The 13313-nt window shown below is 40.8% G+C and overlaps 1 protein-coding gene across 5 annotated transcripts in view; it reads left to right on the forward strand.

The window, feature by feature from the left end:
- ELMO1 (engulfment and cell motility 1) overlaps positions 1-13313 on the forward strand; it is a 584006-nt gene that overhangs the window by 176383 nt on the left and 394310 nt on the right. For all 5 annotated transcript variants that reach the window (XM_061414116.1, XM_061414119.1, XM_061414114.1 and 2 more), the window contains one exon: positions 10190-10240. In XM_061414116.1, coding sequence (XP_061270100.1) covers positions 10190-10240 — 51 coding nt within the window. The remainder of the gene's footprint in view (positions 1-10189; positions 10241-13313) is intronic.

Below are 13313 nucleotides of genomic sequence, written 5' to 3' on the forward strand. Positions count from 1 at the left end.
ACTTTGTGGATTTCTGAGACCACTGAGATTTGCCCTTCACAATCCAGGTTTAAACATTTACACATGCCATCTGATTGGGGGTTATGTTAAAATTGATAGCAGGAGGGGCTGGCAATGAAATCTCTATCTCAAATAGATAGAAAAAAGGGACCATAGGGGAGGCCTGATCTATGTGGTTTACCCTAGCTTGTGCACATCTTTCTGTCCAAAACCATGGAGATTGCTTTCTCCCCTAGAAACATAACCAGTGTTCATTAGCTGGGGTGGGCAAATACTCACAATATCAGCCATTTTAAAAAATTTCTTTTCTTTTTTTTCATATGTTGTAAGTAAAAAGCATTGTTGCCCAGTTGTTACTGGATCTACCTGGACATCAGCATTTTATCAGTTTATACACACATAATATATTCCATCAATTTGGATTCATAGTGCAATACTATTATGCAACCTACATTTTTTATGTGCTAACTTAAAAATAATGCAGGAGGCTGCGTATTAGAAAAGAGTTTTTTGGGGGTCTTAAGATTTGCAATTCAGAAGACACAGGTTTCGGGTAAACACAAAAGAATATTCCAAGGAAGAGAGTCAGGAGCTTTTAAAGACAAAAGCCACAAGGTTGTTAAAAGTTGTCTGGAGAGGACTTCCCTGGTGGCGCCGTGGATAAGACTCCATACCTGCCAATGAAGGGGACAGAAGTTTGATCCCTGGTTCAGGAGGAATCCACATACCACGGAGCAACTAAGCCGGTGTGTCACGACTACTGGAACGTGTTCGCTGTAGGGCCTGCAAGCCACAGCTACTGAAGCCCATGTGCCTAGATCCTGTGTTTCGCAACAAGAGAATTCACTGCAATGAGAAGCCCGTGCATTGCAACTCCAGAGTAGCCCCTACTCTGCCCAACTAGAGAAAGATCCCACTCACAGCAGTGAGGACCCAGTGCAGCAAAAAAAAATGCCTGGTGAGAATTGTCACTGACTCACCTGAATCAGAAAATATTTGTCCTTACAGAATCCCAGGTTGTTTTAGGATAGGGTTCCAAAAAGTAGATAGACCGTCACAAGTTATTTTAGGGGAATGGTTGAGGGTGGATGAGGCCTGTGGACTTCTTTGTATAATAGTAATAACAATGGTGATGATAATAACAATGATAAAAGAGAACCACCTTTTGATGACCGGGCAGGATCATTCCAGTGCTCTCTGTTGGTGAAGTTTAACATTCTCCTAGATGGCAAAAGGGAAATGGTTGCAGGGCCCAGCTCCAATATGCAGTTGGGCCAAGAATGTTGGATTTCGGGTTAAGAGACAGTAAATGAATAACTAAAGTATCTGGGCTTGCTTTTAGTTGTTTTCTGTCTGTTATAAATGATGCCTCGGTGGACATCTTTCATAAAATGTTTGCCTTTCTGGTGTTTCCAAAGGAAAAAACTTCATAGAATTTGATTTTGATTTTTAAGGCTTTTGCTAAACATTATGAAATCACCCATGAAAAATGTGTCTTTGTTCATTGTCCTGCAAGTCATGTGTAGGAAGAAAGGCACAGATTTTTGTCACAGAGCTTATTACTAGTTTTTCAGTTCTTGGGTCTCTCTGTTGGATTGTTAACTTGGAGACAGGAGATGCTCCCAGCCAGGAGTCTTGTGGTTGGAATCCGGGGTCTAATATAGTGAATGCCAAGCCTTGCAGAGATGGAAGCAGCTGTGTATTGCTGCAACCCTCCACCACCTTGCCCAATCTCTTTAACTTACTCTCCATTCTAATTCTCTGCTGCTGACAGATTTATTTCTCTGAAACATTCCCTCCGTTATAATGTTCAAAAGCCTTAAATGTTTTCTCTTTGTTTATTGTATTGAGATGTTGCTAGTGCTTACCCCACTGTCTGTATTACCAAAATTATCCCTGTCACCTTCTGTGCTCAAGGGAACTGACTACTCTGACTTCAAGGTTGATTCACCATCTACATCAGTTCAGTTCAGTTCAGTTCAGTCGCTCAGTCATGTCCGACTCTTTGCAACCCCATGAATTGAAGCACGCCAGGCCTCCCGGAGTTCACACAAACTCATGTCCATCGAGTCGGTGATGCCATCCAGCCATCTCATCCTCTGTCATCCCCTTCTCCTCCTGCCCCCAATCCCTCCCAGCATCAGAGTCTTTTCCAGTGAGTCAACTTTTCTCATGAGATGGCCAAAGTACTGGAATTTCAGCTTTAGCATCAGTCCTTCCAAAGAACATCCTGGGCTGATCTCCTTTACAATGGACTGGTTGGATCTCCTTGCAGTCCAGGGGACTCTCAAGAGTCTTCTCCAACACCACAGTTCAAAAGCATCAATTCTTCATCTCTCTTCTTTCTACACAGTCCAGCTCTCACATCCATACATGACTACTGGAAAAACCATAGCCTTGACTAGACGGACCTTTGTTGGCAAAGTAATATCTCTGCTTTTGAATATGCTATCTACATAGTGACCTTTTATTATTTCTTAACAGATTGGACTCAATCAGTTTTTTCTCTAGGATGTTAGAGGGACAGAGACATGGATTGGGTTCTACCCTGAGTTTTTGGTCCTAGGGCCTGGACCTAGGACCGGCAAAGGTAGATGTGTCTCACTCTTGCCATATGAAATTGGCTGAGAAAGCAAGCATCTTCCCTGGCTTTCTAAAAGGTGCCTCTTTCCAAGCAGCAGTGAAATCTCATAGTGCCTGTTCCTTTAAGATAAGCATGCTCTTTTCCAGAAAACATTGTTCTTTGTCTCCTACAAGCAGTTGGTGAAAACGAAAAGGGGGACAGGCATTCTCCTCTGGCTCTCCCCTGGGATCACTACATCCCATAGATTCCCTGGGCTCCTGAGGACTGTCTACCAGCTTTTCTCCATTCCTTTTACCCAGATCTTATTACAGGTAGAAAGAGAACAAAGCGTTCTGATGGAACAGGCCCTCCCCTATCATGGTCTGTGTTTACATAGGACAGATAGGTAATTAGCTAAATATTCCTTATCACCTGTCTTGTCTATCTTCTTTTGCTTTGGGGAATTGTGTGAATGGTACATGGTGTTATGAAAAATAAATTGACTAAAGAAAGACAATAACTGAGAATAGAATCTAGTTAGTGGCATGAAAAAAGAGTGGAAAGAAGTCACATCCAGATCCTTCCGTCCATGGATGATGATGAATTGCTCAAGCTATATGGAGCTGGGGCGTGGGGCTGGGAAGGAACATGGTCCTTGATGGTAAGGACCCCAGGGAAGTCTGCAATATTAGTTATGTGAAATGTGCTTTTAAAAGAGTTTGGCACCCTTTCTTTCTTATTCTTTTTCCCCACCGCACCTCTCAGCCTTTTTCTCCTGGCCTTTGGGGGTTCAGGTTTATTTTAGGGTATTTCTATACTCCTCCTCAAATGTTAGACCTGTAGTCCTCTGTCTAGAGGCATTGCTCTGTAACCTAGCAACCGGCATGTCATATGTGGTCCTCAGTTATTTCCCTCAGCCCAAAGATTTGAAGATCATGCAAATGGACGCATAAAGGATAGAAAGGATCAGGTTTACAGTGAAAAATCAGCCTCTGTGATGACTGAGTAATGGATACAAAGAACAGCGTTATTTCCTAGTATTATTTCCAAAGTAAGGACCCCATCACATTAGGGGAGAGAGACAGTGACAGACAAAGGCAGAACCAGAGAAAAGGTCCTGGAGCTGCCTGGACTTGCAGGGTCTGGTCGTGAGTGCCCCCTCCCCCTCTGACCTCCTGCTTTCCTTTCTCAGTCACAGGAAGGGGGTAGAATTTGGAATTTTTGACCAGGGAATAATTCTTAATATTGCCTGGCTACATAGAAAGTTGGCCTACTGAGATAAACAAATTTCAGAAGGCAAAATATGACAACAGTGACATTTTCCTGAGGAATCTTATTATCCGATCCACACAGAGGCCGAGTCACTGAGCTGGTTCTGTGAAGAAGCACAAAGACATCCTATGGAGATGCTTGTGAATGTCAGGGGCTAGTACAGTCTGCCACTGCTGGGTGGCAGGAGCTGTGACAGCGGGGTTTAGCGGCTTTCACTGGGCCCTTGTCATTCTTCCCGTACATTGTGTGCTGTTACTTTAGGACATTCTCTGCAGAAATGTTCTTTCTGCTGCTCTCTTCTTCATTTTTAAGGAGCTGCCATTAGTCTTGTTTGCCTTACTTTATTACCTTGAAATTCCAAACACTGACTCTAAATGTGCTGCAGGATCTTATGAATTAGACCGGGATGATTCTAAACTTTACTGTGCATCAGAATTATTTGCAAGCATAGTGAAAATGTAGCCGCTGAGGCCCCTGAGTGTGTGCTTGGCGGGCTGGGGAGTCCCAGAAATCTGCATTTTAATACTCAGGGTGATTCTCAAGCCAGTGGTATGAAGATCCCATGAGAATCAGGGATTAAAGACTGATTTCCCAGAGAGGGGCATGGGACAGTTTCTTGGCTCTGTGAGTTGATGAATACATTCTTTAGTTTTGCAGAATCCCCCTCTCTGTTTGGAGGGAGGGAGTTCACTTTTTTGTTGTTGTTGCTGTTCCTTCCCCCACATGCTTTTCTTTAAAGTGCATATCTTTTTAAAATTTTATATATTTTTTAAAATTTAATTTTTTTCTTTGGCCATACCACAAAGCATGTGGGATCTTAGTTCCCCAATAAGAGATCAAACTTGTAATCCCTGCATTGGAAGTGCAAAGTCTTTTTTTTTTTTTTTCCCCCCTTAATCCCTGAACCATCAGGGAAGTACTCCCGTCACGCACACACACATGCTTTTATAAGTCATTTAATGACGTTCCTTGTCTGGCCTGAGAAAAGTGCCTCTATTGAATGCTGCTGGATTGATCCTGTTGAAATCTGCTTACCAAAGGTCACTGACATAACCTGTTGATCAGACAAAGCTAGCTAGAGTATTACTCACTTCACTAAGGAAGAATGGATCCATGCCAGCTGGGGCAGAGTATCAGCGGATGGAGGTGAATTGGTCAGGGTAAGCTGGAGGGAATGGACAGGAGGTAGAGGGAGGCAGGCAATGGGCAGGATAAGTAAGTAAAATCACACACACACACACACACACACCGCTTGCTGGATGCTTGGAGGACTGCATCAAAGAAGTCCCTTCTGAAACAGATGTAGAGGCCCGAGAGTATGATAAAAGAATGGGTGCCAGGTCCTCAGCCTTTAATGTGGAGCATGCTGTGTGCCAGACCTCCCCTCAGCCGTGCTGATCTGCTGATGGAATAGGTGAATGGTTGATAGCATTTGTTATCCCGCTGGATATGTGCTGCTGACTTCCTGAAGTCTGAGACTCAAGATCACCTAGACAGCACTGTTATTTTTACTGGCTGGATTACATATAGAGACTGGCTCAAAACAAGTAAGCATATGCAGCAATGTGCTTTTCGGATGTTATTTTTGCACTTAATAATAAGCAGCTAACTTTTTTCATGAGCGTTTGCAAGGTGCCATTCTCTGTCCTAAGCACTTTAAATGGATTATTTCAGTTAATCCTCAGAACAGCCTTAGGAGACGGGTGCTATCCTTATTTTACACACGAACAAGCTGACACAGAGGGTAGCTATGTTGCTTGTACCAGATTCCCCAGGTAAGAAGTGAGATGTGGATCTAGTTCAGACTATCCTAGCCGGAAACCCAACTCATCAGTGATGCCCTACACTGTCTGGATGAGACTTATGAAATAAGAATAAGTCCAAGCCTTTTCCCGTGTTTACATCCCAAGTTCGACTTCCTTGGAGAGCAAAAGGCGTCATCATCAGTCAGTGGCACGAGAGGTGGCATCCAGGGGATTTTCTTGATGGAAAAGTCTCCGAAGCAGATGTCTACCATTGGCTCTTTCTTTGAGTTTGATCTACCTTTCTGTTGGGATCTTAAAGTTTTTAATGCATATATTTGTGGCTTTTCTATTTTTTGCTGTTGTTGTTTATCTATTGTTCCAAAATACTAAACACTGATTAAAAAATGTATTTTGGGTATAAGGAAGAGACAGAAAGCAAATCAGCTGCCGATTGAGAAGGGATGCGTGCTGCTCTCAATGTAACAATCCCATTTTGAAAGAATTCTAGGCCAGGCACAGCTCATACGTCACATCTGGTTCTTGCTGCATTCTCTAAGCAATGACTTGTTCTTCCCATTTTAGATTGGAGTGGTTGAATAGCTTGCACTGAGCTTACAAGGTGGTGTGAGTCAGATGGAATTTGAACCCAGCCCTGCCTGTCAGTGGTTTTGACACTGCTTTTGTTTTAAATAAACAACCCTCAAGACTCTTTCTTCAGAGTACTCATTCTTGGATCCCAGAAAGTCAGGAGTCTGTGTGGAAGGAGTCAACATGGAGGTCAATTGCTTGAGGTCACCCCAGCCATAATTCCACCCAGTGCCTCGTGTCCAGGACATCCTGGAGAGCACCTGGGAATCTGCAGAGCGTTTGTTAATACCGCACTTACTTCTTTGCTCTCATATATGGCAATCAGATGATGAGCTCGCCCCTCTAACGAGGAATGCAAGGTCTAAGTTGTTTACCTTTTCCAGAGGGAGCACAGCCTCTGATGTCATCTGCCCCCACCCTGAGGGGTTTGAGTCCCCCCCTCCCCCTCCTTGATGTTGGGCAAATAACTTATCCTCTTGGCAGCTTTGGTTTCTTATCTTTAAAGTGAACATAAGATAATTATGATGGTTAAATAACCATTCCAACAAAACCCCAAATCCCTCACCACAGTGCCTTTCAATAAATGTTAATTTACCGCTTTTATTAGGAATGCTTCATCACCACTACTAATTTTCACGAGGAGAGATTATTGCTAAACCCTCCAGGCCTCTTTATACCCTCTTTTCCTGCTTGATTTGTTACTTGGGAAGAATAAACTAGGCCCCCTTTTCCTCTTGGGAAGGAACCCGACTTGGGTCTTAACCTCAACAGGTATGCTAATCTGAGGGTTTCGTTAGCTCTCTGCTGGTTATCATTCTCAACCCTGTGTTCCATAATCACTAATAAAGGAGATATTTTAGGTTTTCACCTTCTGACTCCTTTATTTCTTGATTCATATAAAACCTGAGCAGGAAAGACATAGCTATCTATTTGGCTTCCTTAATATTCTATAATGAGTATTTTTGGTTTTCCTCTCCATTTCTCTTAGAGGCATAGAATTTTAGAGTTGAAAGATTTTTTTAAAAAATACTGAAATTCATTTCACCATCTTATAACTGAACCGGGCTGCCCAGTGGTCATCCAGCCCTTGCCTACACACTTCCGGTAATGAAGACCTTGCTCTCTCAAGAGGTGGCCCAGGGTGTCTGGCTGGGGATGCTCTAAATTGGGCTGAAATTGCCCGAGGAAAGTTTGGATCTAGCAGTGTGGAGCTTTCAGGCCTGCTGAACTCAGTGTAAAACGTTCAGATTAGGATTTCTTTGGGAGAAAGTACTGGCCTGAGGCCTGCTCGCTTTCAGATAATTGTTCTAGAAAATTCATTTTCCAGTAAGTCATCAGAATTGGCTGAGGGCGAGAGTGAGTATTCTGTGTTTATGGCATCTCATTCTGAGAAATTTCCTACTACTCCAATGTGCCTGCTGCATCCTGAGCAAATTCTAGCTTGTGGCTTGTCAGAAATGGTGCAGGAGATTGACCCACAAGGCACTTTATTAACCTTCTGGCTCAGTGCTCCGGGGTGGGGGATGCGGTGGTGTGACTCCCAGAAGGTCAACTCCTGAAAGCTGAGCATGGTGCGTACTCTGGTGGCAGAAGAGGAAACTGCCAGTGAAATTCTTTGCATGCCAAAGATGCTAAGTGAAAGCTTCACAACACTCACTTCCAATATACTTGCTGAGTGGAGATGGACCAATTTGGAATCTGCTCATATATGCTGTTTGTTCTTAACTTCAAGGCAACGTTCAATAGAAACCAGCAAATGTTAAGAAACCAGAAACCAGATTCCTTCTTAACTTTTTTTTTCCCAAAAAAGAGAACAACTTTATTGAGATAATTCACAGACCAAAAATTCACCTGTTAAAGTGTTCAGTTTGTTGCTGTTGTTGTTCAGTTGCTCAGTCATGTCCAACTCTTTGCAACCCCATGGACTACAGCACACCAGGCTTCCCTGTCCTTCACCATCTTCCAGAGCTTGCTCAAACTCATGTCCATCGAGTGGGTGATGCCATCCAACCGTCTCATCCTCTGTCGTCCCCTTGTCCTCCTGCCTTCAATCTTTCCCAGCATCAGGGTCTTTTCCAGTGAGTCAGCTTTTTATATCAGGTGTCCTAAGTATTGGAGCTTCATTGTCAGTCCTTCCAATGAATATTCAAGGTTGATTTTCCTTTAGGATTGACTGGTTTGATCTCTTTGCTCTCCAAGGGACTCTCCAGAGTCTTCTCCAGCACCGTAGCTCAAAGACATCAATTCTTCGGTGCTCAGCCATTTTTATTGTCCAGCTCTCACATCCCTACATGACTACTGGAAAAACCATAGCTTTGACTATATGGACCTTTGTAAGCAAAGTAATATATCTGCTTTTTAATATGCTGTCTAGGTTTGTCATTGTTTTTCTTCCAAGGAGCAAGTGTCTTTTAATTTCATGGCTGCAGTCACCATTTGCAGTGATTTTGAAGCCCAAGAAGATAGTCTCTCACTGTTTCCATTGTTTCCCCATCTATGCCATAAAGTGATGAGACCGGATGCCATGATCTTTGTTGTTTGAATGCTGAGTTTTAAGCCAGCTTTTTCACTCTCCTCTTTCATCTTCATCAAGAGGCTCTTTAACTCATTGGCTTTTAATTCTTCAATTTGTTGGATTTCACTATATTCACAGATTTCTAAAATCATCACCACCATCAATTTTAGAGCATTTTCATCACCCCTGAAAAAAAATTCCTGTGCCGGTTAACACTCACTCCCAAATCCTCCTCCATCAGCCCTTTGAAACCATTAGTCTGCTTCCTTGTCTCTATGGATGGACCTCTTTTGACAAATGGAATCATAAAATACATAGCTTTTGCATCTCAATTCTTTCACTTAATGTTTTCAAGATCGTGTGGTAGCATGAATCAATACTTTGTTTCTTTTAATGGCTTAGTAATATTCCATTGAATGGATTTACCATGTTTTGTTTATCCAGTCATCTGCTGATGGATATTTGGGTTGTTTATACCTTGGCCGTTATGAATAAAATTTCTCTGAATATTCAGGTACAAGTTTTTATATGGTTATGTAGTTTCGGTTCTCTTGGGTATGTATGTAGGAATGATTTTGCTGGATAATACTCCTTTTAATAATCTTTTAAACTTGCTTGTTTTGATTGCTATCCTTGTGTCCCATGTATCTATTCTCTGGGTTCATATTTGCTTCCTCTGTATGGTATGCTGTCCATGATGATAGAAAGAAACAGAACAGAAATAGACTCACAGACACCAAAAGCAAACTTACGGTTACCATAGGGGAAAGGGAGGAGTGGGGGGATAAATTAGGAGTTTAGGATTAACATGTATACATTACTACATATAAAAATGGGTAATCAGCAAGGACCTACTATATAGCACAAGGAGCTCTATACAATATTCTGTAATAACATATATAGGAAAAGAGTCAGAAAAAGAATACATGCATATGTATAACTGAATCACTTTGCTATACATGTGAAACTATCACAACATGATAAGTCAGCTATACTCTAAAATAAAATAAAAATTAAATTAAAAAGAATTGAAGGGGGAAATAAAGTTAATGCATCTGCTGCTGCTGCTGCTAAGTCGCTTCAGTCATGTCCAACTCTGTGCGACCCCATAGACGGCAGCCCACCAGGCTCCCCCGTCCCTGGGATTCTCCAGGCAAGAACACTGGAGTGGGTTTCCATTTCCTTCTCCAATGCATGAAAGTGAAAAGTGAAAGTGAAGTCACTCAGTCGTGTCCGACTCTTAGCGACCCCATGGACTGCAGCCTACCGGGCTCCTCCATCCGTGGGATTCTCCAGGCAGGAGTACTGGAGTGGGGTGCCATTGCCTTGGGACCCAGTTTAAAGTCCTTTGTAGAAAGAATTAAAAATTATTCAAGTGAGAATAGACCGAATCATATGAATGCATATTATTTATATATAGACTCTCTGCTAGGTGATATGTGCCTTTGTGTTCTTCTTTCCCAAGCTTCCACTTGAAGATTTACAGTTTTTTTTTTTCTTTTCCAGAATAGAAATGAAATAAAAAATGGCACTATCCTTCGATTAACCACATCTCCGGTAAGTTGATGCTTGTTTGTGGTTCTGTGATTTGCAGTTTGTTATCCGTGATTATGGGATATTAAATTTTCAAGGTGACTCATGTGAAAAAAAAGATTTTTGGAGTGTTCCCCTATTCTGGAGTAGCAGGAATGCCCCTCTTTGATTTCCTGGCACAGAAAAGGAAGTTTTTGTTCCAGGTTATGTGCAAGTAAATTCACTTTAAAGTTTGAATTCCGTGGTCATATCAACAATTCTCATAACATAGATAGGATAACTCTACCCTGCGAATCGGTTTTACCTACCTACCCACAGATCCACCTAAGACTATCTGAACAAACAAAGGGAACACAAGTAGAGACAGCCTGTTAAACTTCCCTTGAAAGTCAAAAGGCGTGTGTCTGTGTATGGAAGAGTGAAAACGTTTAAGTATTTCCTAAGGTTTGGTCAGTTATTGTGACGATTCATCAAATATAGTTTAAGAAATATTTGCCACTTCTGTTGTTTCACTGACAGCTGATTCTAGAAAAAAACTGCTAAACAAAATGCTACAATATATTTAGATTACTGTAGCCAACTGTATTGCTTAACTTGATCTTTCTTACTTGCTTATGGAGACTTTGGGTAGTAACATTAGCATATTTAAACTATGTTTTTTTCACAGTGCATTTTATCACTTTCCTAAAAAATAATCTGCACAAAATACACCAAGTGTTACTATTTTCACTCTGCATATGTGATGAAAACTGTGTCTAGCTCTCATTTTCAGTTTCCACTGAAGCCATGTGCTAGGCTAAAAATAAATTTAAAAATTGGGAAAAGCATCTGGCTAAAATTAAATTGTGGGTACTGTAACCATCACAAATTCTTCTTGTTGAAAATTACATTAGAGAGGCTTACAAACACCTAAACATTTTACCCAGTAACATCTTGAGCGTAAACACAGTGATGGGCTCAATAGAATACGCTGCTGGAGTTGGCTAAACTGGCTTTTGGTACCTTCTTTCCCACTTAAGGGAAATTACCATTCACACTCCTTTTTCAGTGACTCCATGTTGAGCCAAGACATTTTTGTCTGCCTTAGCACTGACCTTACTTCAGTTAGCATGAATTCACCTTAATTTGACTTTTAGAGACCATGGTTTCATTTGGGTTTTGTAGTTCCAATATATCCTGTTGAAATTATTCATCTGGTTGATGGGAAGAAAGAGTATACCTTTTGTTTCATCTCAGAATTAGAAAGACACCATTTTTTTTTTTTTTAATCTACGCCTTGGCTTCATGAACAAAATTTCTGCAGTGCCAAGCTACTGCTTGCAAGAAGGTTAGTGTTTGTCAGGGTGAAGTTTCTCAGCATCCAGAAAGCCAATTTGCTGACACTGTGGTGTGACTTGGCCTCACTGGGGACACTGGAGCTTGTGCCCTTCGTGTACCCAACACAGTGAAGGGAGACGTGCAAAAACCAGTGCACAAAAACAACACCATACAATAGAGTCCCCCTGCAAGAGACTAGTTTACATTTGCCAGAGAATAGTGGTCCCCAAAGTTGAATCATTGGTAGAACTTTAAAAATGCTGATGTCTGGGCCTTCAAAGAGAAGCTGAATAATGACATCTTTCTAAGATGTCAAGGGTCCAAGCTCCTGCACTTTAAGTAAGCACTTTATGGTTTGACTGTAGCCATGGAGTCTAGCATTGGGAATTACTCTATAAGCAAGACATATTGGATCTTTAAACTTTGTTTGTTGCTGGTAGATTTTCTTTTTAAAGATTTTGTGTTTGACTGAAAAAATATGGGTCAGCATATGCTAACTCTTTCACTTCTTATATACACAATAAAAATATATTTTTGAAAACTGTCTGTATTGAATTTGCAAGGAGGTGTTAGAGTACCATAAAGAAACCAGCAAATGGTGTTGTGCTAACTTTTACAAGTTTTTGTATCTACCTCAGCTGAACTCTCTCTGTAGCCACAGTATCACACTCGCCCACACTCATAGACACATGCATGCACACACTCTTGTTTTAGGTAATGTGCAGCTCATGTCCACTCTATCAATGGCATTTTGAAGGATTTATTTTCAGTCTTACTCTGTTATAAAACTATTCTTTCTGGATTATTCCTAACAAAATAGGGCATTAATAATAAAAGATTTTTAAAAAACTGCATAGTTATTCTTTTAATAGCCCAACACTTGGCATATGGTCTTCCTCTATGTTGCATATCTTCAGACAATCTCTCTACTGACCATCTTAAATATATATCTTTTTTAGATGTCATATCCTTTTCTATCTCCCCAGTGGTATGAAAATATAGCCATGAACCCACCCTGGAAATGTGTGTGAATATGTGTGAGTTTTTGAGCATTTAAAGGTTTGAAGACCTTCAGATTATGCTGCTAAGTAGTATTTCCTTGTATCTGTCATGATAATATTAATAATAGCTATGGAAATCTAACCTGAGGTCACATGTTGCATGAAGCATGTTTTACATAAATTTTGACTACTGTTCCTGTTATTAATAGAGGAAGCCTAGGTTTCCAGACCATTGTTTTCACATTCCTGAAATTTTTGTTTTGGAAAGTTTTTATAGTAAATATATTTGTAGTTTTGGAGTATGGAAAGCCATTCTAAGTTCTAAATAGGACACAGAACTCAGAAATTACAAAGAAAAAGATTAATAAATTTGATTACCAAAAATAAAAACACCACAGAACTTTCATATTTGCGAAAAATTCCAGAAACAAAATAAAAAATAGCAAATTAAGAAAAACTATTGGCAATGTAAGTAAAAAATGGAGGGTTAATTCCTCAAATTGCAGGATCCCTTGTGAATAAATAAACTGCCCCCAAAATATATGGTCCAAAATCTATAAACAAAAATGATCTCTTTCTCTCTTTCTATAAATCTATATATTTATCTATCTTATCTTGCCAAGCAGGATCTACATAGACCTATATATGGCTATATACCTATAGCTGTGAAAGAAGAAACTCAATCTTCCTCTCAAAAAAGAGATGAAAATGTACATTTCTTGATAATCAAGGCACGAGGCAAAGATGCTCTGGGGTCAAGAGTATAAATTGGTACAGCC

Source organism: Bos javanicus, chromosome 4 (assembly GCF_032452875.1).
Source record: "Bos javanicus breed banteng chromosome 4, ARS-OSU_banteng_1.0, whole genome shotgun sequence".
Taxonomy (NCBI): Eukaryota; Metazoa; Chordata; class Mammalia; order Artiodactyla; family Bovidae; genus Bos; species Bos javanicus.